Raw genomic sequence first — 23,906 nt, 5'->3', positions numbered from 1 at the left:
TGCCAGTGGGAACCTCTGGACGACACAAGTCCCAGGCGCAGCCCTGGTCTTGTCTGCCAAGAAGGAGAGGTCCCTTAGGTCCAGCTAGCCCTCCAGCTGGATGGGATCTATACGGGACAGAGTCTGGCTTCGAAATGATATTAGCAGAGACCCACTGATACAGACATGTCAGAGGAGAACGTGCCCCCAAGAAATAGAAGCACAGGGTGTCAAGGTCTGGGGAAGACGGAACTGGCTTAAGGCATGTGCATGACCAGGACAGACCTGAGCTTTTGTCCAGCTGTGGGAAACCACCTATATTCAACTTCACTGAAAGAAAGTGGGGTCCAGAAAAATGGTACAAGCCATGGGCTAAATCCCTGCCAAATGCCTCTAATACCCTCTTCCATTCCCCTACTGCCACTACCACCAAAAAAAAAAAAAAAAAAAAAAAAAAAAAATAGCTTATTTCCATTTCAGCCCAAGGAATAGAAACGTAAACCTGGAGTGAAAGTGGTAATGTGAGTACAAATGCCTGTGAAATCTCAGGCTGGACTGGAGCCTAACTTAACAAATTAGATCTTCCTATCGTTCTGGCACATACCAAACCTCAAGGGGTCCTGGAACCAACCTGGCATTGGGGATCTAAAAACTACAGGTAACATAGGGTACAGGTCCAGACAAAGGCGGAGGGGAAGGTGAATTTCACCAAGGTATTTATCCCAAGGCAGGCGCCTTGCTGTAAGACTTCCCGGCCAGCCGGGTGGGGATCCGCAAAGGATGCTCACTCATTCTACGCCAGAGAGAGGAGGCCAACCCGCAAACCACTGCAGATCACACCTGGAAGTGCCTGCCAGTTCTCTGTTCTCTTACACAAGAGATAACTTTCAGGAAAGCCTGAAGCCAAAGCACAACATGTGTTTTAAAAGGAGGGCTGAACAAAAAGAGCCATCTGGGAGAGCTGTCTTCAGGTCTCACTCCTTCCTCATTCTTCTTTCCAACAGGGGAGAGAATGGGAGCGCAGGGGCAAGTTCTGGGACAGCACGGCCTAATGATGAATCCTTGAAACCACTGAATCCAGCACAGGGAAGCTCCGCTGTTCCCAGAGGTGCAGGTCCTCCCCATGGACTCAAGCGACAGGAAGACGAGAGTTCCAGATCGCCGGGTGGCAACAGATGGGGGAAGGAACAAACCGACACGGCTTATCTCGTCCAGGCCCCACAGGAGGGCCAAGCCTGGCCTTTTTGTTTCTGCACAATGATGCCCTGGGGAGTGTGGAGATGATCCTTAAGGATGAGCTAGATACCATGAGGCCAGGATCCGTCTCCACCAACATACAGAACATCAGAAGACCTGATGGGTCCCTCACTTTGTGAAACAGGCAGAAATTTCAAACTTCCCCCCCCCAAATATATATATATATATATATATGTATATGTATATGTATGTGAGAGTGTGTGTGTGCATCTATATACATATATACACACATATATATGTATATATACACACACATATATATAAATAAGCCTTGAATGACAAATCTGAAACTTTTTCCTTTTAAATAATAATAGCTGTTACTGAATTTAAAAATCACAAACCAGCTTCCTGGGCTTATGAACTGCGTGAGTGACTCTCCGGAGTCCCCATGGTCCTCAGTGTAAGCTATCAGTCAGTGCCCTGTATAGGGAACCCCGGTGTCCTTGGACCAGGGTTCCAGGCCCAGTGTGGCCGACTTTTAAGAGAAAGAAGGCTATTTCCTTTCTATTCTTCCTGCCACCTCTCCCAGCAGAGGGCGTGGGCCACCCACCCAGCGGATGTCCCTGAGGTCCTTCAATGTCTAGGAACCTTAGGAGCCATCTCCCCCTCTCTGCTCATCCTCTCCCTAAAACTTGCAATGCCCCTAGATGAACTTGAAGCACTTGGTCTTGTCGTGGGGCAGGCGGGTTTTGAAGAGCACAGAGTCCACCCTGAATTGAGTGTACAGCAGGGGCATATAGCCATACACCTTGACAAAAAAGTTGATACATTTGTGCCGCTCATGAAAGTGGGAATCATCGTGTGACAGGGCCTGAGGGCATCCTGGGCATCGGAAAGTCCACCGAGAGGTCACCTGGGAATAGGGAAGAAAGAGCAAACAGAGTGAGAATCGCAGGTGCTAGTACAACAGAAATCCTGCAGCTTAACCAATCCGATGCTTCCAATTTCCCAGGGAAGACAGTGACCCTGGGTGGCCACATTCACCCACAGAGCACATCAGGAGCCACAGCCCAGGCTCTCTTTCTGTCACATATGTATCTATATCATTGAAAAGGGTGCTCTTTCCAAATAACCTGAACTGTAGATACCAAAAGCCTTATAATGTTTAATATTACTTGTCTCAGTAACTCCACCTCTAGTATTTATCTTGGTTGCACAGCAAGACGTAGGTATGAGATGGTTCATTTCATCAATGTTTTGCAATAGCAAGATAATAGAAAAGTACCCATCAAAAGGGGACTATTTAAATAATTATAAAATACGATACATCCATTAAAAAGAGGCTTAGGGGGACACCTGGGTGGCTCAGTCAGTTAAGTCAGACTTCAGCTCAGGTCATGATCTCCCAGCACACATGAGTTCGAGCCCGGCAACAGGCTCTGTGCTGACAGCTCAGAGCCTGGAGTCTGCTTCAGATTCTGTGTCTCCCTCTCTCTTTGCCCCTCGCCCGCTCCCACTTTATCTCTCTCTCTCAAAAATAAACATTAAAAAAATGTTTACAAAAAAAGAGGTTTAGGAAAATTATAAAGGCATGGAAAAGTGGTTATACAGCAGTAGTTATGATGATGCCCATGAAATTTCAAGAAATTAGAAAAGCATAATAAATAATTTAATAGCTTCAAGATCAGCAATGTGGCAGACCAAATGACATAAGAACACCCTCAGCACAGAGTACCTGAAAATTCAGTATGAACTATATACACCATCTCTTTAAATGTATGGCCAAGCTCATAATGAAAGAAAGGAGATGACATGTCAGGAAAGAAGTGAAATCCTCAGAGGCCAAAATAATGAAAAAGTCTGAATCCAATGAGATAGCCAGGAGCTTTGGATTTTAATGGGCTGGGGAGGCAAGAGCTACAAAACCTTACTGGAGACTTTTTTACACACCAGGACCCAATGGAAGGCTGCATGGGTTGGAGGCAGCTCCACAGAAAGCTGTTTTCTTCCCAGTCTTAGCTCTAAGTGGAAGAGGAAACATCACCTGTGAGAATGTATAACCAACCACATGCTAGCCCTCACACACCTGAGTTATGTTACCTGTGTGTCCTGAAAAGCCCCAAGATGCTAATTTAGCTTCAACAGGTCTCAAGGTATTGACCCCAGGTGCATGGAAGAAGCAAATCCTCTCTGGCATAAATGCAGGCCTCCTTCCTACAAATGCCATAAGTAAAATCCCAAAGAATATGATTTCACAATCAAAAGTCACACACAAGAAAAGGAATGAGCCACATGAGGGAAAATCCGCAGAAACAAACAACAGAATTAGACTCCAAAACCCTGTAAAATCACAAAACCCAAAACCCTGCAAAAATGCAGGATTATCAGATGGTTACTAGGACAATAAATGTTTATACGTGCAAGGAAATTTTGCAAGATTACTTAAGGTTTGATAAAGAAAAAAGGGATTATCAAAACAGTCCTAGAGACTGTGAAAAAGAACCAAATAGAATAGGAATGAAAAGCATACTGAATTCAATCAATGGATGGGTGTGAAGAGAAGGTCAGTGATGAAAAGTATAATAAAATTATTAAAAATAGAAAATATCAACTATAAGCTTTAAAAAATATGAAAGCAAGACTGAGAGACATGGAGAGGAGATATTGTATGACTCCATTTATATAAAGTTCAAAAAAGGCAAAGCTGATCCTGCAACAGAAAAAAAAGACCCTGACTCACTACCATTCCCTGGCTGGACTCTCAGGCCTGCTGGGAGCTGCTCCCGCCCACCCTTGCCTGTGGGAGCCAGGCCTCTCTTCGCCCTGCCCTCCCTCCAGGGCGGGTGGTATGGGAGAATGACTAAGGAACAAGGAGAAAGATGCTCAACCTCTCTAATAATCAGGCAAGTGTAAATTAAGACAATGGGATACAGTTTATACCTATCAAGTAGGCAAAAATGAAAGTTTAACAGTACCAAATGTTAATAAAGATGTGTAGGAACTGCAACTATTATACAGTGTGGGTGAGAATATCCATTGGTACATCTGTTTTGAAGATAGTTTGACATAATCAAGTATAACCGAAGGTACATGTAGCCATGACCCAGCAGAAGAGGAATGAATAGGGTGATACACGGATCTACTCCATTTGTTTCTTTTTTAAAAAAGGAAGAAAAATATATAATCTGAAACAAATAGGGCAAAATGTCAACATTTGGCAAAATTGCTGGGTACGCATGTTTGTTATATTCTTCCCTTTTTAAAAACATTTCATTCACATATTGTCAACCAGTACTAAATAGCAAGCGTTCCATATATATATATATATATATATATATAAAATAAGCACTTTATTCATATATGTACAGATGTATCTGATTCTCTGCCTTTGACAGGCCCAACAGTTCTTCACTCCTTTTCACGTGAGTGATAAAACACAAGCCTCTGGAAGGATGAAATTAACAGCATCCCAGCCAAGGGAGCTCCAGTGACACCTTACATGCTTGCCACTCTGATTTTTAGTTCCCCCTTCCTGTCTTATAACAAGCCCAACTATACAGTGAAAGAAAAGTCTGTTACATAAACACTAAAAACATGTTATTTTTAGGTTACCTAGTCCACAATACTGCCAGAACCAGAAAATTTACTGTGAACTTTTTAAAAAGCAGACTACAAAAAAGTACATATTTAAAAAAAAATAAAAATAAAAAGGCTACCACCACAGAGAATCAAAAAAAAATATGCCAAAAGGCTTGAGTAATTTTTATTTATGAACAGATATTTTAACAAATAATTTAAAAATTATTATTACTAATATAAATTGAGGGAAGAAATTAAGCTTAAATGACTCATCCCATAATTTTTAGCTAACAAGTAAACATCACATATAGCCAATCATAGCTGTCGGCGCACAAGTCTCTAGAGTTGAACTGGGTGAGCAGTGGTCAGTGCTCCGAGGTGCTGCTCACCACACAGCCAAAAGTCTGAGGGGGTCAGGACTTCTACAGAGGTGGTCCCTATGAAGGAGCCCGCCAGGCCCCCCCACTTCCCAGTTCTCACAGGATCCTTGTTGTGTACAGGAAGTAGTGAGTTACCACTTTTTCCACCACCCTCACTGAAACAGGAGATGGGTGTCAAGAATTCATCAAAAGGGGCACCTGGGTTGTTTAAGTGTCTGACTTCAGTTCAGGTCATGATCTCGTGGTTCATGAGTTCAAGCCCCGTGTTAGCCTCTGTGCTGGTATCTCAGAGCCTGGAGCCTGCTTTGGATTCTGTCTCCCTCTCTCTCTGCCCCTCCCCCACTCATTCTCCCTCCCTCCCTCCCTCCCTCTGTCTCTCAAAAATAAACAAACATTAAAAAAAAAAAAAAAAAGGATTCGTCAAGAGAAGGATATTATCAAACAGCATCTATGTCCAGTATTCTACTCTGTTCTCCCTATACCTGAAAATCTTCCTCCTCATCCCAGACACCATCTAACCACAGAGAAGCCCCTAACCCTGCAAATGATCCCATTTGACACAAAAAGATATTTTATGCTGTTCTCACTAAAGCAGTGGTTTCTAATTATGTGCCCCAGCAGTAAAAATAAATTTGAGACAGCAACCCCAGTGCATTTATAAAACACCTTTCTATACATTTTGGGATATGTATTTATATATTATAAAACACTGTATTATGTAACAAAACAAAGGAATTTAGAAACATGAAGCAACAGCTGTACTATAAAATGAAGTTTGAACTTTTAACACTTAACCAATACTATAGATTATATTTTATGTGGGAACATTCAGTCTAAGAGAAGTATTAGTGTCAGGCATAGTAACAGAAAGGAAAGCCCTTCAACAGATGGTGAGACTCTCTTATTACCAGAGAATTAAGATAAGTACTTATGCTTTCTACCTCTACTTCCTTATCACTCTCTACTTCCTTTTTAATTCCTGCTGGGCTTTTAAATCCTTTATTTTTTTTTAATGTTTATTTATTTATTTTTGAGAGAGAGAGAGAGAGAGAGAGAGAGAGAGAGAGTGTGTGTGTATGTGTGTGTGTGTGTGTGTGTGTGTGTGTGTGTGTGAAGTGGAGCAGAGAGAGAGGGAGACAGAGAGTCCCAAGTAGGTTCCTGCTGTCAGTGCAGAGACACACATGGGGCTTGAACTCATGAACTGTGAGATCGTGACCTGGGCTGAAGTCAGATGCTTAACCAACTGAACCACCCAGGTGCCCCTTAAGCCCTTTATTCTGAATGAAGCTTATTTACACTCTAGATCTTCTCCTCCTTGAATGAAAACAGTACATTTTTCAAAGCAATAATATGAAACGAATTCCTTGTTCTTTATTTAGTCAATATTGTTAAAATATTAACATTTTATTATTATTTATTATACTTTTTGTGGGGGTGGGGGAGAGAGCACAAGCAGGGAAGAGGGGAAGAGGGGGAGAGAGGGAGAGAGGGAGAGGGGGAGAGAGGGAGAGAGGGAGAGGGGGAGAGAGGGAGAGAGGGAGAGAGGAAGAGAGGGAGAGAGGAAGAGAGGGAGAGAGGGAGAGAGAGAGAGAGAGAGAGGGAGAGAGAGAGAGGGAGAGAGAGAGGGAGAGAGGGAGAGAGACAGAGAGAGAGAGAGAGAGAGAGAGAGAAAGAGAGAGAATGAGAATCTCAAGCAGGCGTCACAGCACAGAGCCTGACGAGAGGCTGGATCCCATGACCCTGAGTTCATGACCTCAGTCAAAATCAAGAGTCAGATGCTCAAATGACTGAGCCACCCAGGAGCACCTACAATATTAACATTTTTCAAAGAACACTGCTAATCGTATAAAACAGTCATACCTGCTTAATCATAACAAGGGAGGGAATATAGTTTGATAGTGAAAATTTGAAGTAGTTAAAGGGAAAAAAAGAATTACTATTTTAGAACATAAAATAGCACATATACCTAATACTATTAAAATTAGGTAAATTAATTGAAATATTTAGCTCAAACTGGTTCTATACTATTAAGTAAATCACTGGACTCAGAATTTGAAGGAATTAACTTAAGAATTTGAAGACATTCTTAATTTATTGACTTTTGACTTAAGAAAGTCATCCTAATCTTGAACTCTTCTTATATTCTCACAGAACTGAGAAAATTCACAGAGAATACTTATTTTTCAAGTTTTTACTTGGTAAGCATCATGTATACCAAGTGCAAATTATTTGTGTCTAACTCTCTACACTGAAGAGATGGTTTGGCTCATGAAACACTGGCCTAATATGGTAGACAAACACGCTTTAATAAGGATGAAAAATTCATCATGTCTGTGAGTGCTTCAGGTGACTGATGATATTATTAGGTACCTAATCACTCAGATACTTTAAATTTTCATGGATAATGTCTTCTGATCTACTAGGGAAGTATAAATAGAAGCATACATCTTGGATGAAGTTTAGTCCCTGGTCACATAAGAAAGGATGAAGAAAGAAAAGAAAATTGCACCAATCATTAATTTCTGAGAACCCTGTCTCTTTAGCTTAACGTTTATAAGGAAGTGTGCTTTTTATCTGTTTAACATCATATAAAATGAAAACAAAGATTTTCATTTAATATTTAATTAGTTTAGTATCTATCACTGCACCTGGGAAACATACTATACTTTTATATAAGTAATTGTAATGACTATTATTCACAGTTTAAAAAAAATTTTTGGTGCATTGTTTTGCTAATTATTTTTCTCTTGTGAGGCTTTAGCAGAAGGCCCCGGAATAGAAAAAAAACTATGGAGTAATCTGGAGTTAAGTTATAATGCTGAGCCATACTTGGGGAAAGGTTTGATTAGGCATAAATGAATGCATAAGGCCTCCGATTGCTTTTCTTTCTTTCCTTTTATGCTTTGTTGCATGGACCCAGGGTCCTCTGTTTACCACTCTGCTACCACTACAGATATGACTGGAGTATCATTAGCATATGCTGGTGGTTACTTCGTCTATAACTTACCTTCAAAATATAAGAGGAATGAAATATCCGCCCAATTATTATTAATTAATACGTGAAGGTAAACTTATTATTTTATAAAATTAAATAATATGCCTTTTAAACAATAAAGACAACAGGATCTTAATCAGCTTTTTAATTTTTAACCTCAAGGACAGCAGGTGTGAATCCATAACATAAATACTGACAGAACAGTTATAAATACTATTAGTTTGAACTGACAAACAGATTCTCAAATATTAACTGCTGCAAGGTCCTTACCAGGCCAACCCTCATCCCTACCAGAAGAGCTTTCACTTGTCTGAACCTGCAATGATGACATAAAAGGTTATGTAACCAACCAGTCTCTCTGTGCACAGAGTATGAAGTTATTATATTCTGGTCAAATCTATTCACTAACTCAAAGACAAAAACAGAATTCAAATTTCTAGAATCCAGAAGGTACTGATGATTTGTTTTTGAGTAAATGCCTTTCATAGCACTACTTATGTGCCAGGCACTATTCTTAGAGCTTTATGTATGTTAACACAGAAACCTTACATTTTTTATGCCATGGATCTATGGAAAAGTTAGTAACTACCATAATTTCAAAGCAATGGTGAACATAAATAATACTTCAAGATGCAGCAACAAATGTAATGTGATATGAAAATATCTGTCAGTTCTATTGGTGACAAATCAGTTACTGTAAATACTCTTAGGAACTGTAGCATGTTTGATAACTGATGGAATGCTAACTCCAGTTAGAGATTAGTGAAAATTAAAGATGTAACATTTTCCCCATCCAAGTTCCAAACCCTCCGGGTTCTGTCCATTTACGCCTTAGCGGCAGAGAGCCCCTGTATGAACAACTCACTTAACTCTGCAACAACTGCAGATGAGGACTCTGAGGTACGGTTCATTACCTATTGCACTACCACAAAATAAGTGACTGAAGTACACATGCACCCCCAGTTCCAGAAGTACTGGCACCCTCACCTTGATGGGGGGTTTCCGAGTGATGTGGGAGACAAGGAAGTTCATGGCAATGTCCTCACAGTTGATATATTCATCCACCATATCTCGGATGGCCTGGGGCATCACGTAAGAATACAGGTAGGCATAATACTGTCAGGGGTAGAAAAAGAATCACATACTCTGTTAGAGGCCACAGTTCTTTGGCTTTCAGCAAAAACATACATGGATCTAGGAGCTGTTAGGAAGTGTAGTGGGGGTGGGAGGGCTGGGTGTGACAATCATTAGTGGAATCGCTACTGGCATTTATTTAGGGGGTTGCGGCCAAGGATGCTAAACATCCTACAAGGCAGATCTTCTGCAATAATAAATAATTTTCCCGTCCAAATCGCCATTATCACCCCCCTTTGAGGATCAAAAGTTCATTTTACAACAATATAAAGATTTTTTCAAATTAGGTCAGACAGTGGTTCAGTTGAACATTCTGTGACAACGACAATAAGGGGTAAGTGAGGGGGAAAGCCTGGTTATTGAGCCATAAAACATCCAATCCCTCAGTTCCTCTACATATGCATTCTAGAATCTGATTATTTCTCAACCATTGCCACAGGCTATTCCCTGCTCCAAGCCACCATCATCTCTTGCCTGGATTATTCATACTGTCCCCTAAACAGTTTCCCTGCTGTCATATTTTCTTCCCTACAGTCCGTTCTATGCACAGCAGGGTGATCATGTTCAAACACAAGTCCAAACATGCCAGTCCAAAACCCTTCAACAGCTTTTCATTTCACTCAGAGTAAAAGCCTACTTTCTTTCTTTTTTTTTTTAATGTTTTATTTTATTTTTGAGAGAGAGAGTGACAGAGTGAGAGCAGGGGAAGGGCAGAGAGAGAGGGAGACACAGAATCTGAAGCAGGCTCCAGGCTCCGAGCTGTCAGCACAGAGCCTGACACGGGGCTCAAACCCAAGAACCACAAGATCATGACCTGAGCTGAAGTCAGATGCTTAACCGAATGAACTACCCAGGCGCCCCAAAGTCTACATTCTGAAAATTGTCCTGAAAGGCCCAGAAAATGGTGTGCGAAAGCTGTCTCACACCTGCTAATGAGTATCAATTGCTAACCAAGAATTTTGTGAGACTGTTTAGGAATTCTGTGAGCGTGTTATGAAAAACAGCCATTATTAAAAATATAATCACATAAACTTAAAATTAAATAAGTTATATTAAAACCAATAAATACCTAAAGCACATCACTTAATTAGCTTACTATTATTTATTACATTTTACTGTTATCTTCAGGTTGTTTATATCTACCATATCTGGATGGTGAAAATACTATATAATGGTGCAGAACTGCCCATCCCTTCCTAACTTCAAGTTCAGTGACTCATGTCCATAGCTTGAAATCAGTCGCAGCAAGAATACTTATACCACAGAAAAGGACAAATGCTATAAAACAAGGCAATTATTAATTATGATGTGTTGCAATGTGCTAATGATGAATGAATAGGTAAGGTGCCCAGTAAAACGGATTTATATATTTTATTACCTTAAATAGTTAGAACCTATGTAGTGAAATAATGATAATAAAATTTTTGTACCACATAGTGGTTTGCTGGTTACCTTACGGCAAAGTACTTAAGTGAACTTAAAAGATGAATTACACATTTTTCTCTTTCTATGTCATCTTTCTATAAGAAAGACAGATGATTAAAATTTGTTGACTATTTTTTTTAAGTGTTATTTATTTTGAGAGAGAGAGAGAGAGAGAGAAAGAGAGAGCAAGTGAGGTGCAGTGACAGGGAGACAGAGAATCCCAAGCAGGCTCTTTGATGTTAATGCCGAGCCCGAAGTAGGGCTTGATCTCACAAAATAAAAGATCCTGATCTGAGCCAAAATCAAGAGTGGGATGCTTAACTGACTGAGCCACCCAAGTGCCTGTCGACCCTTTAAATGGACAGTGGCTGCCATTAGTGTGCAAATGAGAACATAGGTAGAGAACATAATCCATATCCTCAACAAGGGATGGTGACATGAAAACAAGAAGAAAGAACTGCCTTCTTTTAAAAATATGGATAAGAGAATAGCCAAAGTAATTTTGAAGAAGAAGACCAAAGCAGGAGGCATCACAATCCCAGACTTTAGCCTCTACTATGAAGCTGTAATCATCAAGACAGCATGGTATTGGCACAAAAACAGACACATAGACCAATGGAATAGAATAGAAACCCCAGAACTAGACCCACAAATGTATGGCCAACTAATCTTTGACAAAGCAGGAAAGAACATCCAATGGAAAAAAGACAGTCTCTTTAACAAATGGTGCTGGGAGAACTGGATAGCAACACGCAGAAGATTGAAACTAGACCACTTTCTCACACCATTCACAAAAATAAACTCAAAATGGATAAAGGACCCGAATGCGAGACAGGAAACCATCAAAACCCTGGAGGAGAAAGCAGGAAAAGACCTCTCTGACCTCAGCCGTAGCAATCTCTTACTTGACACATCCCCAAAGGCAAGGGAATTAAAAGCAAAAATGAACTACTGGGACCTTATGAAGATAAAAAGCTTCTGCACAGCAAAGGAAACAACCAACAAAACTAAAAGGCAACCAACAGAATGGGAAAAGATATTTGCAAATGACATATCGGACAAAGGGCTAGTATCCAAAATCTATAAAGAGCTCACCAAACTCCACATGCAAAAAACAAATAACCCAGTGAAGAAATGGGCAGAAAACATGAATAGACACTTCTCTAAAGAAGACATCCAGATGGCCAACAGGCACGTGAAAAGATGCTCAACATCGCTCCTCATCAGGGAAATACAAATCAAAACCACACTCAGATATCACCTCACGCCAGTCAGAGTGGCCAAAATGAACAAATCAGGAGACTATAGATGCTGGCGAGGATGTGGAGAAACGGGAACCCTCTTGCACTGTTGGTGGGAATGCAAACTGGTGCAGCCACTCTGGAAAACAGTGTGGAAGTTCCTCAAAAAATTAAAAATAGACCTACCCTATGACCCAGCAATAGCACTGCTAGGAATTTACCCAAGGGATACAGGAGTACTGATGCATAGGGGCACTTGTACTCCAATGTTTATAGCAGCACTCTCAACAGTAGCCAAATTATAGAAAGAGCCTAAATGTCCATCAACTGATGAATGGATAAAAAAATTGTGGTTTATATACACAATGGAGTACTACGTGGCAATGAGAAAGAATGAAATATGGCCCTTTGTAGCAACATGGATGGAACTGGAGAGTGTTATGCTAAGTGAAATAAGCCATAGAGAGAAAGACAGATACCATATGGTTTCACTCTTATGTGGATCCTGAGAAACTTAACAGAAACCCATGGGGGGGTGGGGGGGAAGGAAAAAAAAAAAAAAGAGGTTAGAGTGGAAGAGAGCCAAACCATAAGAGACTCTTAAGAACTGAGAATAAACTGAGGGTTGATGGGGGCTGGGAGATGGGTATTGAGGAGGGCACCTTTTGGGATGAGCACTGGGTGTTGTATGGAAACCAATTTGACAATAAACTTCATCTATTGAAAAAATAAAAAAATAAAAAAATAAAAATATGGAGAAGACATTATGAACACAAATGTTTAGAAGTATTTCCACCATTATGTGATTATGATCGATGCCATAAATAAACGCTTTCATGTTGTACATTTAAAAAAAATAAAAACTTTGTAGCCTGTTTAAAAATATTTTAAATGAAAAGTTTCAATGGATTTAGAACCTACTCTAAGAAAAACTAACACTTTCTCATTAGTTTCCTTAAAAAAAAACAAAAGGCATTTCAGAAGATGAAAATTCTAAGCGGATTTTAACAAAATGCTACCAAATTAGTGGATGAATATCATGACTTAATAAGCCCAGCAATGTGGCATTTCTTACATGGACAGTGACTAAAACCAAGTATCAAAGATACGCTTACTTTAGAAATAGATCTCTCTGAGTACCCAAGTGGCTCAGTTGGTTAAGCAGCCAACTTCAGCTCAGGTCATGATCTCACAGATCGTGGGTTCAAGCCCCGCATCAGGCTCTGTGCTGACAGCTCAGAGCCTGGAGCCTGCTTCCAGTTCTGTGTGTGTGTGTGTGTGTGTCTGTCTCTCTGCCCCTCTCCAGCTCATGCTCAGTATCTCTCCCTCAAAAATAAACATTAAAAAAAAAAAAAGAAATAGATCTCTGACTTGCCATAAGACAGTGTCAAATTAAGGTTTTAAAAGATAATACACCTGAAACTAATATAACACTGTATGTTAACTGGAATTAAAACAAAAAAAGGAAAGAAGGAAGGAAGGAGGGAAGGAGGGAGGAAGAAGAATATTCAATCATTTGCTTTCACTAAAATATAAAAATTCAGTAAGAATATCATTTTGAAATTTATTTCATCTTTATCTCAACATTATAAAAATTTCTGTAAGTACAGTAGTGCATATAAATAAATACACACATATATGAGGTACAGGTTTAAAATTTTTTATTGATTGGTACTTATAAACAGAAAACTTGATTTCTCAAATCAGGGATGACCAACTTCATTGCTTTCAAGGACCAAACAAGTAAGGTAAATAAATAAGTGACACTTTAAAGAAACTGGTGTAAGAAAAATAAAGAGACGTGAGGCAAATAAGTGCATACAAGCCCATCAGCAGGGGACAGTGACTACACAGCTTCAGGCAATTGGTGCCAGGCAGGAAGAACACCCACATATGACCTGATCTTCATGTTCACCGAAGTCCAGATGTTTGTGTAAACTTCTCTGGTGTTTAAAACCTGGCAGTGCATGGGATGGCAATAGGGGACTAAATAAACATTTCTGTTAGCCACAGAAGGCTTGAGGGATGCTACTCTATAACCTTTGCTCTAGATTTTCAAATAGAAAAAAAAAAAACCCTGAGGTTTATTAAGTAAATTATTTATTACTTAAAAGTGAAGGGATATGGCTATTGTAACTTTTAAAGAGCAATCAGAATTTGAGAACAGGCAGACTTTTCAGAAGGCAAATAAATTCTTAAGGTATGAGTAGCAATGCTAAAATTGGTGGCTCTTTCTCAGATGACCAGTAGGAAAATAAATGACTCCAGTTAAGTATGGTTTCTCAGCCGATAGTTTCTAATCCTACTTGCAACTCCTATCCAACCAAAGCCCACCCATGTTTGGAAAATAAGCACAAGGGTGAGATTCAAGATGGAACAAGCAGATCAGCTTCACACATTAAGTTTTAAAAAGAAAAAAAAAATCTGAAAGTTTAATGATTTCTTAGTCTAGTTCAAAATGTCCCTAGTAAGACGGCTTTCAAGGTTCTGTTTGAGATGGGTCACAAGATGCCACCACAGGTAATATGAAATACATGAGGGACAAAAGATTGGAGAAACTTGGGATGTCAGTTTGAAGTTTGAAGAGGGACATATAGGGGATGTCCTGAAAACATCATTAGGTATAGGAGTACAGAATTCAGGCAACAGCCAAGGCTGGAATATAGACACAGAAATCACCAGCCTGTAGATGTTAATCCACAAGACCTTGAGATATGAGAGAATGTCTAGCGAAAACACAAAGTGAGAAGAGCACTAGATACAGAAGCCAGAACTCTAAGATACTTCAACATTTATGGGGAAAAGAGTGTGCAAGTTGCCCAGGATGAGAGAGGGCATGGAGTGGAGATCAGGATGATGGGCCACGTGCCAATGTCTTTGATGACCAGGAAGAAATAACTAGGAGGTTCCTAGGTGGAAGCAACAAGACAGATGCTCAAATGAGACTCAAATGAGATTTTATATGAGAGCTGAGAATTGTCTGGAAGTGTCACTGGTAAGCAATAAAAAGATTCTCTGTACCTTCCCTGCTCCAAAGTACGTATCTGGGGAAATGAGCAGACTAAATCACTGTCCCAGGAAGAAATATAGGAACAGGGTAAAGGGGAAGCACTGTCCTCAGAGAAAAGTCAGGTATTAATCAGGTCAAGGAGACAGAAGAGGTATTCTGTGAAGTGAGGGGTGCAGGGAATTGGCTATCTAAGAAAAGGGATTCTTCAGAGCCCAGAGGAAGTACTTGGAAGGAAAGGTATAGAGCAACACTATCTAAGATATATTATGTGAGTCACATCTCTAGTAGCTACATTTTTAAAAAGTAAAAGAAACAGTATGGGAATGCAAGCTGGTACTGCAACTGGAAAACAGTATGGAGGTTTCTTCAAAAACTAAAAATAGAACTACCCTACAAACCAGCAACTGCACTACTAGATATTTATCCAAGGGATACAGGTGTGCTGTTTCAAAGGGACACATGCACCCCAATGTTTATAGCAGCACTATCAACAATAGCCAAAGTATGGAAAGAGACCAAAGGTCCATCCATGGATGAATGGATAAAGAAAATGTAGTATATATACACAACGGAGTATTACTCGGCAATCAAAAAGAATGAAATCTTGCCATTGGCAACTACATGGATGGAACTAGAGGGTATTATGCTAAGTGAAATTAGTCACAGAAAGACAAAAATCATATGACTTCGCTCATAAGAGGACTTTAAGAGACAAAACAGATGAACATAAGGGAAGGGAAACAAAAATAACACAATAACAGGGAGGGGGACAAAACATAAGAGACTCATAAATATGGAGAACAAACAGAGGGTTACTGGAGTAGGTGTGGGAGGGGGGATGGGCTAAATGGGTAAGGGTAACTTAGGAATCTACTCCTGAAATCGTTGTTGCACTATATGCTAACTAACTTGGATGTAAATTAAAAAAAAAATTAAATTAAAAAAAGAAACAGTAAAATTAATTAGAACATATTTTATTTAACCCAGTGTATCCAAAATAATTGCATTTTAACATACAATCAATATAAAAATTATTAATGAGATAGTTTACATTCTTTCTTTCATGCCAAATTTTCAAAATCTGGTGTGCACTTTATACTTACAGCTCATCTCAATAATGACCAGTCACATTTCAAGTACTCAATAGCCACGTGTGGCCAGTGGCTACTTCATAGTATAGACAAGATACAGATGAAAGATGAGTCAGGAGCAAAAACATTTAGCAATAACAATACAGGAGAAAAGTAATGACTGCAGGGGTATGCATTTTGGATATTCATTAAAAACTGGGATGCATGCCATGGTGAAAGCTCTAAGGAATAAACAAAACTTGCACAACCACTACAGAGGCTCATAGTGGGGTTTGATAGTGTGGGTTAGCCTGAATCAGAAGAGAATCAGCCAGGCCATGTCTAGGATGGCAATGGTAAAACAACAGTATTTAGCCCAAAGCTCCCAGTTTTAAGGATGAGAGCCAATGCCCAGAAAGGTAAACTAATTTCCCTAATGGCCTACATGCAATCGTGCAGGCAGCCTTACTACCTTGACTTTTTATTCCACAGTTGCTTTGAGCATCTTGAAAACAATCTTTAAAAATAGAAATAACTTACTTCTAGCATAAAAGGAACATATAAGAGGGGCACCTGGGTGGCTCAATCAGTTAAGTGTTGGTCTTCGGCTCAGGTCATGATCTCACACTTTGTGGGTTCGAGCCCCACATCGGACTCTGTGCTGACAGCTCAGAGCCTGGAGCTTGCTTTGCATTCTGTCTCCCTCTCTCTCTGCCCCTCCCCCACTCATACTCTGTCCCTCAAAAATGAATAAACATTTAAAAAAATTAAAAGAAAAAAATGAACATATAAGAAACATTAGGATGGCTAACTTTAGGGCAGCATTTCACTACCACCCAAAGGCTCAACTCTTAACCAAGTTCATGCCAATCTTATCAAGCTTTTTCTTACCTTGTGAAAGAAGGCAGCACCTGTCAGCACCATGGACAGCTCACAGGAGTAGTTGGAGTTGTAGAGCCAGGACTGATGAGGGATGTCCCACGCATGGTAACGGCCAGGGAAACCCACAATGCGGTCCCGTGCTTCTCTCCACACCCTTGAAAAACACAAGTATATGCACACACCTGAGTATGAAGCTCTAAGATAACCAGAAAGTTTAAAATTACCGTCTCTATCTTGCAGGCTCTGGTCCTTGGGGTGTTACTTCTTTTTTCCTTTAAAAGGTTTTTCTTTAAATAACAAGATCAATCAATCACAGGCCCAACAGGATAAAAACAAGCAAAGAGTGCCACATGTAGTTTCCTTAATAAGCATTTGCTTACTGCTCTTCTAACTTCTGGCAGCCAGCACCTCTCTAAGCCTTTACAGAAAGAACAAGCTGGAATAACATGGAAAGGAGTTAACTAGAAGTCAAGAGTCTCCAAAATGGGGTATGAACAGCAATCTGCTAACGAGTAGGAAGAAATATCAATTTCTACTTCTATTTATTTTTAATCTTAATTTCCAAAAAAAGTTGTTATATTTTTATGTGCTATTTTCTATTTTTTTCTGTTCTATTTTCTATTTTTTTTATTTTTTCTCAAAAGTTTTGTTTTACATGAGCATAATATGTTAGTACAGTAGGACTTGTATATAATTTACGTATATTGCATACATAACTGTTCTTTTACTGAGGTGGTACACCATTAAAAAAAAACTTGGAGCCCACTGGTTTAACTACAGGAGACTATTGCTTGGAGTAGGTGCAACAGTCTTAATTCCTGAATTGAGCACAGCTGAGGCCGAAACCTGTACCATCAAAAGAAGTGGTCTATAGGACTACACAAATGAAAGATTCATAAATGCATGAAATAATAAATTCAGAATTCAGTATGTTTCCAGGCTAAACTTTTATATAATCCCTAAATTTATAGGTAAGGTAGGACAATAAAATTGGTTCCCCAATTTCACAGGCTAAAATCATAGAGCTGAAAGTACTTACCGTCTACAGAACCCTACAAGCTGTAGAAGTGCTTCTAGTTTCATAAGCAATGAACCACCATATCCCCACTCCATCTCACCCCCAAACAGAGATTTAAACTGCCTGAAAAACTCTCTCATCACTTACATGGAGTTTCAATTCCTAAAACACAAAAAAGATTTCATTCCAAAAGACTTCCTCTCCTATTAAGTTTGAAAGCAATTAATCTAGTCCAATACACCAGAAACCACAACTTCTATCACAATGTAACAGCCTCCTAGGTGGCCTTCTGCCATCTCCTAGCCAAGTCTTACCTCTGTCCTAATTTATCTCCTAAGAAGGACTCCAAATTACTAGCCCAAAAAGCTACAAGAAGTTTTTATTATATACTTTGACATTTACAGAATGTAAGAATTACTAATAAATACCACCAGGATATCCAAATGTTCTACCAATACTCCTAAAAATATTGATCTCTTCAAATGCCTATTACTTCTACTAGTCCTGAAATAGCAGCAGAAAGAATAAGAAACTGAATTTTTTTTTAATTTTTTTTAACATTTATTCATTTTCTGAGAGACAGAGAGAGACAGAGCATGAGCGGGAAAGGGGCAGAGAAACGGATACACAGAATCCGAAGAAGGCTCCAGGCTCTGAGCTGTCGGCACAGAGCCCGACGCAGGGCTCGAACTCACGAACTGCGAGATCATGACCTGAGCAGAAGTCGGACGCTCAACCAACTGAGCCACCCAGGCGCCCCAGAAACTGAATATTTTAATCATCTGATTTGGCTAATTTAAGTCAATATAATGCAATTAGTCCTTAATAAGACAGAATCTCATTTGCTACATACATGATATCAAAAGGTACCATATCTAATTTGTTTTAAGGGCTGCCAACCATGATATGGTCAATTATATATTAAATAATAATAAATAAGGCTAATTATATATCATAAAAATATGGTTAATTAGCTATTAAATAATAAGGGGAAAAATCAATACGGAAGCACTGGTATGAGATAAATTCAGATAAAGGCTTCAATAAATTCTTGGGGCAATGCATCAGTAGTTTTAGACGGTATGGTCTCAGTGAATATTTTAAAATATTGACTATAAATAATGCTACTGATTTACATATAAAAACAAAGGACATAATCAGTTCCTTAACCTTATTAACCTTAACCTGCGCTGCACTAAATGTTTAACTCATGTGCCATATTATAATAGGTCATGCTTTGGTATGCCTTACCCTTAATGAATTATTCTTTAAATGTGCTAATGTTCTAATTACCAACACACTACAATCGGTTATTAGGCACATAAAAAGATACTCAACATCATTAGTCATTAGGGAAATGCAAATCAAAACTATACTGAAATACCACGCATCACACACAATAGAATGGCTATAAATAAAAAATGAAAAACAACAAGCATTATCAAAGACATGGAGAAATTAGAACACTTATATACTGCTGGCGGCAATATAAAATGGTGCACCCTCTATGGAAAAAAATATAGCAGTTCCTCAAAATGTTGGAGTTACCACATGATTTAGCTGTTCCACTCCAATGTGTATATCTAAGAGAAAGGAAATGTTCATACGAACACTTGTACATAAATTTTCACAGGAAAAAAAAATAAAAAATAAAAAAAAAATAAAATAAAATAAATTTTCACAAGAGCATTATTCACAATAACCGAGATGCAGAAATGACCCAAATGTCCATCAACAGAGAAATGGACCAACCAAATGCATATATACAAAAGGAAATACACTCACATGCTCAGATGGGTGAACCTATTTTTTTTTTAATGTTTATTTATTTTTGAGAGAGAGACACACAGACAGAACATAAGTGGGGGAGGGACAGAGAGAAAGGGACACAAAATCTGAAGCAGGCTCCAGGCTGTCAGCACAAAGCCCGATACGGGGCTCAAACCCACGAACCACGAGATCATGACCTGAGCTGAAGTCGGATGCTTAACCAGTCGACTGAGCCACCCAGGCGCCCCCAGATGGGTGAACCTTTTAAAATCTATTAAGTGAAAGAAGCCAGTTACAAAATGGCACATGTTATATGGAATCATTTATTTTCAATATCCACAATAAGCAAATTTATAGAGGCACAGATAGATTAATAATTGCCTAGGGCTTAGAGAAGGTGGAGGAAAATGGGAAGTGATCGCTAATGGGTACAGGGTTTCTTTCAGTGGTAATAAAAGATTTCTAAAAAGATCACAGTGATGGTTCCATAACTCTGTAAATACACTAAAAACTGTTGAATGATTACACTTAAATGAGTGAATTGTATGACTTATGAATTATATTCAATAAACATTACCCAAAAATGAATTGTGAGAAAATGATCACAAGCTTGGATGTCACAATAAATGTCAAATTGCTTTAAAGTTGCTAAGGCCTACCCTCAATTTTTGTACTTACTTCACTGTGGACACATAATAAACTGTCCATGGGCCTGCATACTAGTCCATGACACACTTTGAATAACCCTGATGTACTCCATTCTCTTATCTGTAATGATCCTTCAACTGGGATATATAAACCCCGGTAAGAACTACTAAGATTCAAGAAAACTATATAGGTTAGTGATTGGCTGGAAATTCTGGAATCAGACAAACCTGCATTTCAATTCCAGTTCTGCCATTTACTTTCTAACATCATGGTTTTGCTCTCCTTGATCTCAGTTTACTCCTATGTAATATGGAGAGGAGTACAACTTACATCGTCAAGTTTTAGAGCAGTATTAATGAGATAAAATCACACAAAGTGCTCAGCTAGTCTCTGGAACACAGTATGGATTCAAAAATGTCACGCATTTTGATCATAAGAACCACCTCCTCCTCCCTCTCTTTTTCCTCTTGGATCTTTGCTCCTAACCCCATCTTTCCCCAAATCTTTCAAGCCCCAGGATTCTGGCACCATTCCATTACCCTAACACATAGCAACATGTTGCTTCTGTCTGACTGGGAGCTATTCCTGCAAACACAAAAACCTCACATTTCCATTAGGGAACTATCTCTTGCCTCCACTCAGTCCATGTTTGTGGCTGGAGGATGATATAGTTTCAGCTCCAGGGCCAGGCAGATAACCCTGATCTAGCCAATCACAGACTCCATCTCCCTGCCCTCCCTCAAAGGGAGAGCCTATGGGAGATCACAGGCAACAAAGAAGAAAGCAAAACCTAGAGATGAAGAGAAATGGAGTTCTCCAACATCACCTAAGACCCAAAATCCAGCTATGTCCTGTCAGCCCTTACTACCTCTGAGTACTTATTATCAGCCAAGAATTTCATTCTGCTGCCTAATCCACCTTTGAGTTGGTTTTCTGTCACTTGCAAACAAAAGTGTTTCTTGATTAAAAAGTAGCTACTCACCGAAACCCAAACATGATTTCATCATGGCGGAGGTGAGCATCATCATCAATAGACAGGATAGCCTCTGTCTCAATTTCATTCCAGGGCAAGAATCGGTTGTTCAAACTGTTCTTCTCAGTCCGGACCACCTGTAAGGAGGAAGGAAAAACACTAATGATCAATGCTGCATTATAGAATGCAAAACCAAAACTGCCTCTGGTCAAAGGAGACTGTGGCTAAATTTACTAAATAATCTTGCCAGGTTGCCTACCACTCATAAAACCCAGTACATGTCTTTCAGGAACAGAAACTGATCTTATAATTCAGCAAATGTATAAGGATTTCACATTTTAAGCTTTATTCATTTGCTAACTAATTTTCTTGTGAAACAAGTTAAAGCTGAGGATTATTTTACATAAACGATAGTCTACAGAAATTAAAAATAACTCTCCCAAGAGAACACAAGGTGGCAGAGTAGAACTGAGATTATAATTCCCAGCTCTGAAATCCCCAGGCTTACTCATAAATTTTAAAGCCCAACTCAGAAATCCCTTGAGTTTGTGTCATTTCTGATGCCTAAAAAAGGAGAGCTCATCCAGTTGAGGGTAATTACCTCACCTTTGCAATTCCCACTGACTACACATACAGATGCTTTTTCTTTCAAGGGGTACCTAACTCAGCAAAATTAACAGCTGTGTTAATTTACAGCAAATCCCAATTCAAAGATTCTCTATCCAAAGTGACCCATATATGCAAAGCAGTATTTTCTTTATAAAACAAAGATTAGTGCCCAAACAGAATTACATTACAAAGAAAATGTTTTACTTAGACACCTTAGATAAGCACAGTTTACTAACAATGTAGGTGGTAGCTTTGTTATTCACCTTGCCCAATATGAAGATGACCATACTCAGTACTTTAATAGCTCATTTTATTTTTATTGTACCTATATCTAATTAATCCACCTAATGGGAAACTATCAATTTATTCTCAAAAACCAGAAACAAAGGAAACTTCCTGAGGAATCATCTTTTTAGAAAGACAGAGAGGGTCATCTTACTTTCAACAGAAACTTTTACTTGTACTGAGAATAAGCTCTACCTAGCTTGATGAATGGAATTATATCCATGGTCTAAAACTTTATGAATGCTTTCAAAGGTACTCCTGTGATCTCACAAATACTGTCTCCATAGCTTATAATACTCTTTCTCCTCTTCTTCTACCAAAATCATTCTCTCCCTGGGGACCCAGCTCACATGCCTCCTGTCACTTACACCCTGTCAAAATTAACCACTTCTATGTTCTTAGAGCAGAGTCCTCATACTTCAATTAATGCATTCTAACATACTTAGAATCCAATTAGTTCAGAGATCAAAAGGCCTTACAGATCATACGGCCAACTCTCACCTTGTACATGGACAAATGGCAAGTGGCAGAGCTAGACACTAATTGGTGCCTTCTAACTCCAAATCAGTCTTTTTCTGCTAAACTTACATTAAATTTATAAATCTCATCAAACCAAACATCACTTAGAATGTTTACTTTACTAAAGAGCTTTAAAAAGTCTTAAAAGACTTTGCCTCAGCCCCAGAGGACTTCCTCCCAAGTCAAGACAAGAAAGGATCTATAATCTATAATCAGATTTGCTACTACAGAAAACAGATGTCAGAGCCAAGCAATAGACACAGAAATCCCCCTTGCCCTGCAGCACGTTTGGCCATATAAAAAGTCCCTGGAAGCAAGCCCAGGTCTCCCAAGCTCAGATTCAGCAGTTGCAGAACAAAGCACTGAGGTCTGGGTTGCAGTAAAGACGAGCAGGGAGGGGGAGATGACCAACTACTCACCATAGTAGCTGCTGGGCTCCATCCCCAGGGAGCAGGGAAATGGTCAGAAGTAGCAGGAGCCAAATGCCAACCTCAGCAAACACAAAAATGCCATCTATCTTAAGACACACCCAATTTCAGAGATGTTAAAATATAAAATAACGTCCACCTTAGAATCAATGCACTATGGCAGCTGTTTGCTCAACCACCCCCAACAAACCACTCTTGGTCATTCATTTTACTTTCCTAACACACCTAGCATCCACTTAATACAGAACTGCAATTCTGGCAGCTCAGGTGGACAAAGCTCCCCCTCAATTCTAGCAGCAAATACACACAGCTTAAAATGAAGAAAAAATACTCAATTCTTGAATATTCAACTGTAGATTATCAGTTTTACAGGTTAGACACTAGGAAGATTATCTACAGCAAAATTAGCAATCCAGGAACACAGCACAGAACTTTAGTAGTTAAAGTGTAAGCCAAACACCACCAACACGGGCCTCCCCTAGGGCTCTCTTGAAACACAGGCCTACCCCAAGCCTACCAAGTCAGAAACCTGCAAAATCCCCAGGTGATTCCTATGCACATTAAATTTTGAGAGGGTTGGTAGAGGAAAAGCATGGTTTTGGAGTCCATCAAAAAAGCCTGGGGGCGCCTAGATGGCTCATTTGGTTGAGTGTCCGACTCTCAGTTATGACCCTAGAGTCATGGGATCAAGGCCTGTATCAGGCTCCAGACCAAGATTCTCTCTCTCTCTCTCCCCCTCTGACCCTCTCATCAGCTCACATGCT

At 39.4% G+C, this 23,906-nt stretch overlaps 1 protein-coding gene across 1 annotated transcript in view; it reads right to left on the bottom strand.

The window, feature by feature from the left end:
* Positions 1 to 405: 405 nt before the first annotated feature.
* The window catches only part of EXTL3 (exostosin like glycosyltransferase 3), a 35,403-nt gene continuing 11,902 nt past the window's right edge, over positions 406 to 23,906 (bottom strand). The window contains exons 2-5 of the mRNA XM_047854896.1: positions 21,311 to 21,438; positions 16,902 to 17,046; positions 9,118 to 9,246; positions 406 to 2,089 (exon numbers count right to left, since the gene is read on the bottom strand). Of these exons, the coding sequence (XP_047710852.1) occupies positions 1,880 to 2,089; positions 9,118 to 9,246; positions 16,902 to 17,046; positions 21,311 to 21,438 (612 nt within the window). The 3' untranslated portion in view covers positions 406 to 1,879. The remainder of the gene's footprint in view (positions 2,090 to 9,117; positions 9,247 to 16,901; positions 17,047 to 21,310; positions 21,439 to 23,906) is intronic.

This window comes from Prionailurus viverrinus, chromosome B1 (assembly GCF_022837055.1).
Source record: "Prionailurus viverrinus isolate Anna chromosome B1, UM_Priviv_1.0, whole genome shotgun sequence".
In the NCBI taxonomy this organism is placed as follows: Eukaryota; Metazoa; Chordata; class Mammalia; order Carnivora; family Felidae; genus Prionailurus; species Prionailurus viverrinus.
Note: the sequence above shows the minus strand (reverse complement) of the source record. Positions and strands in the feature narration are given on the sequence as shown.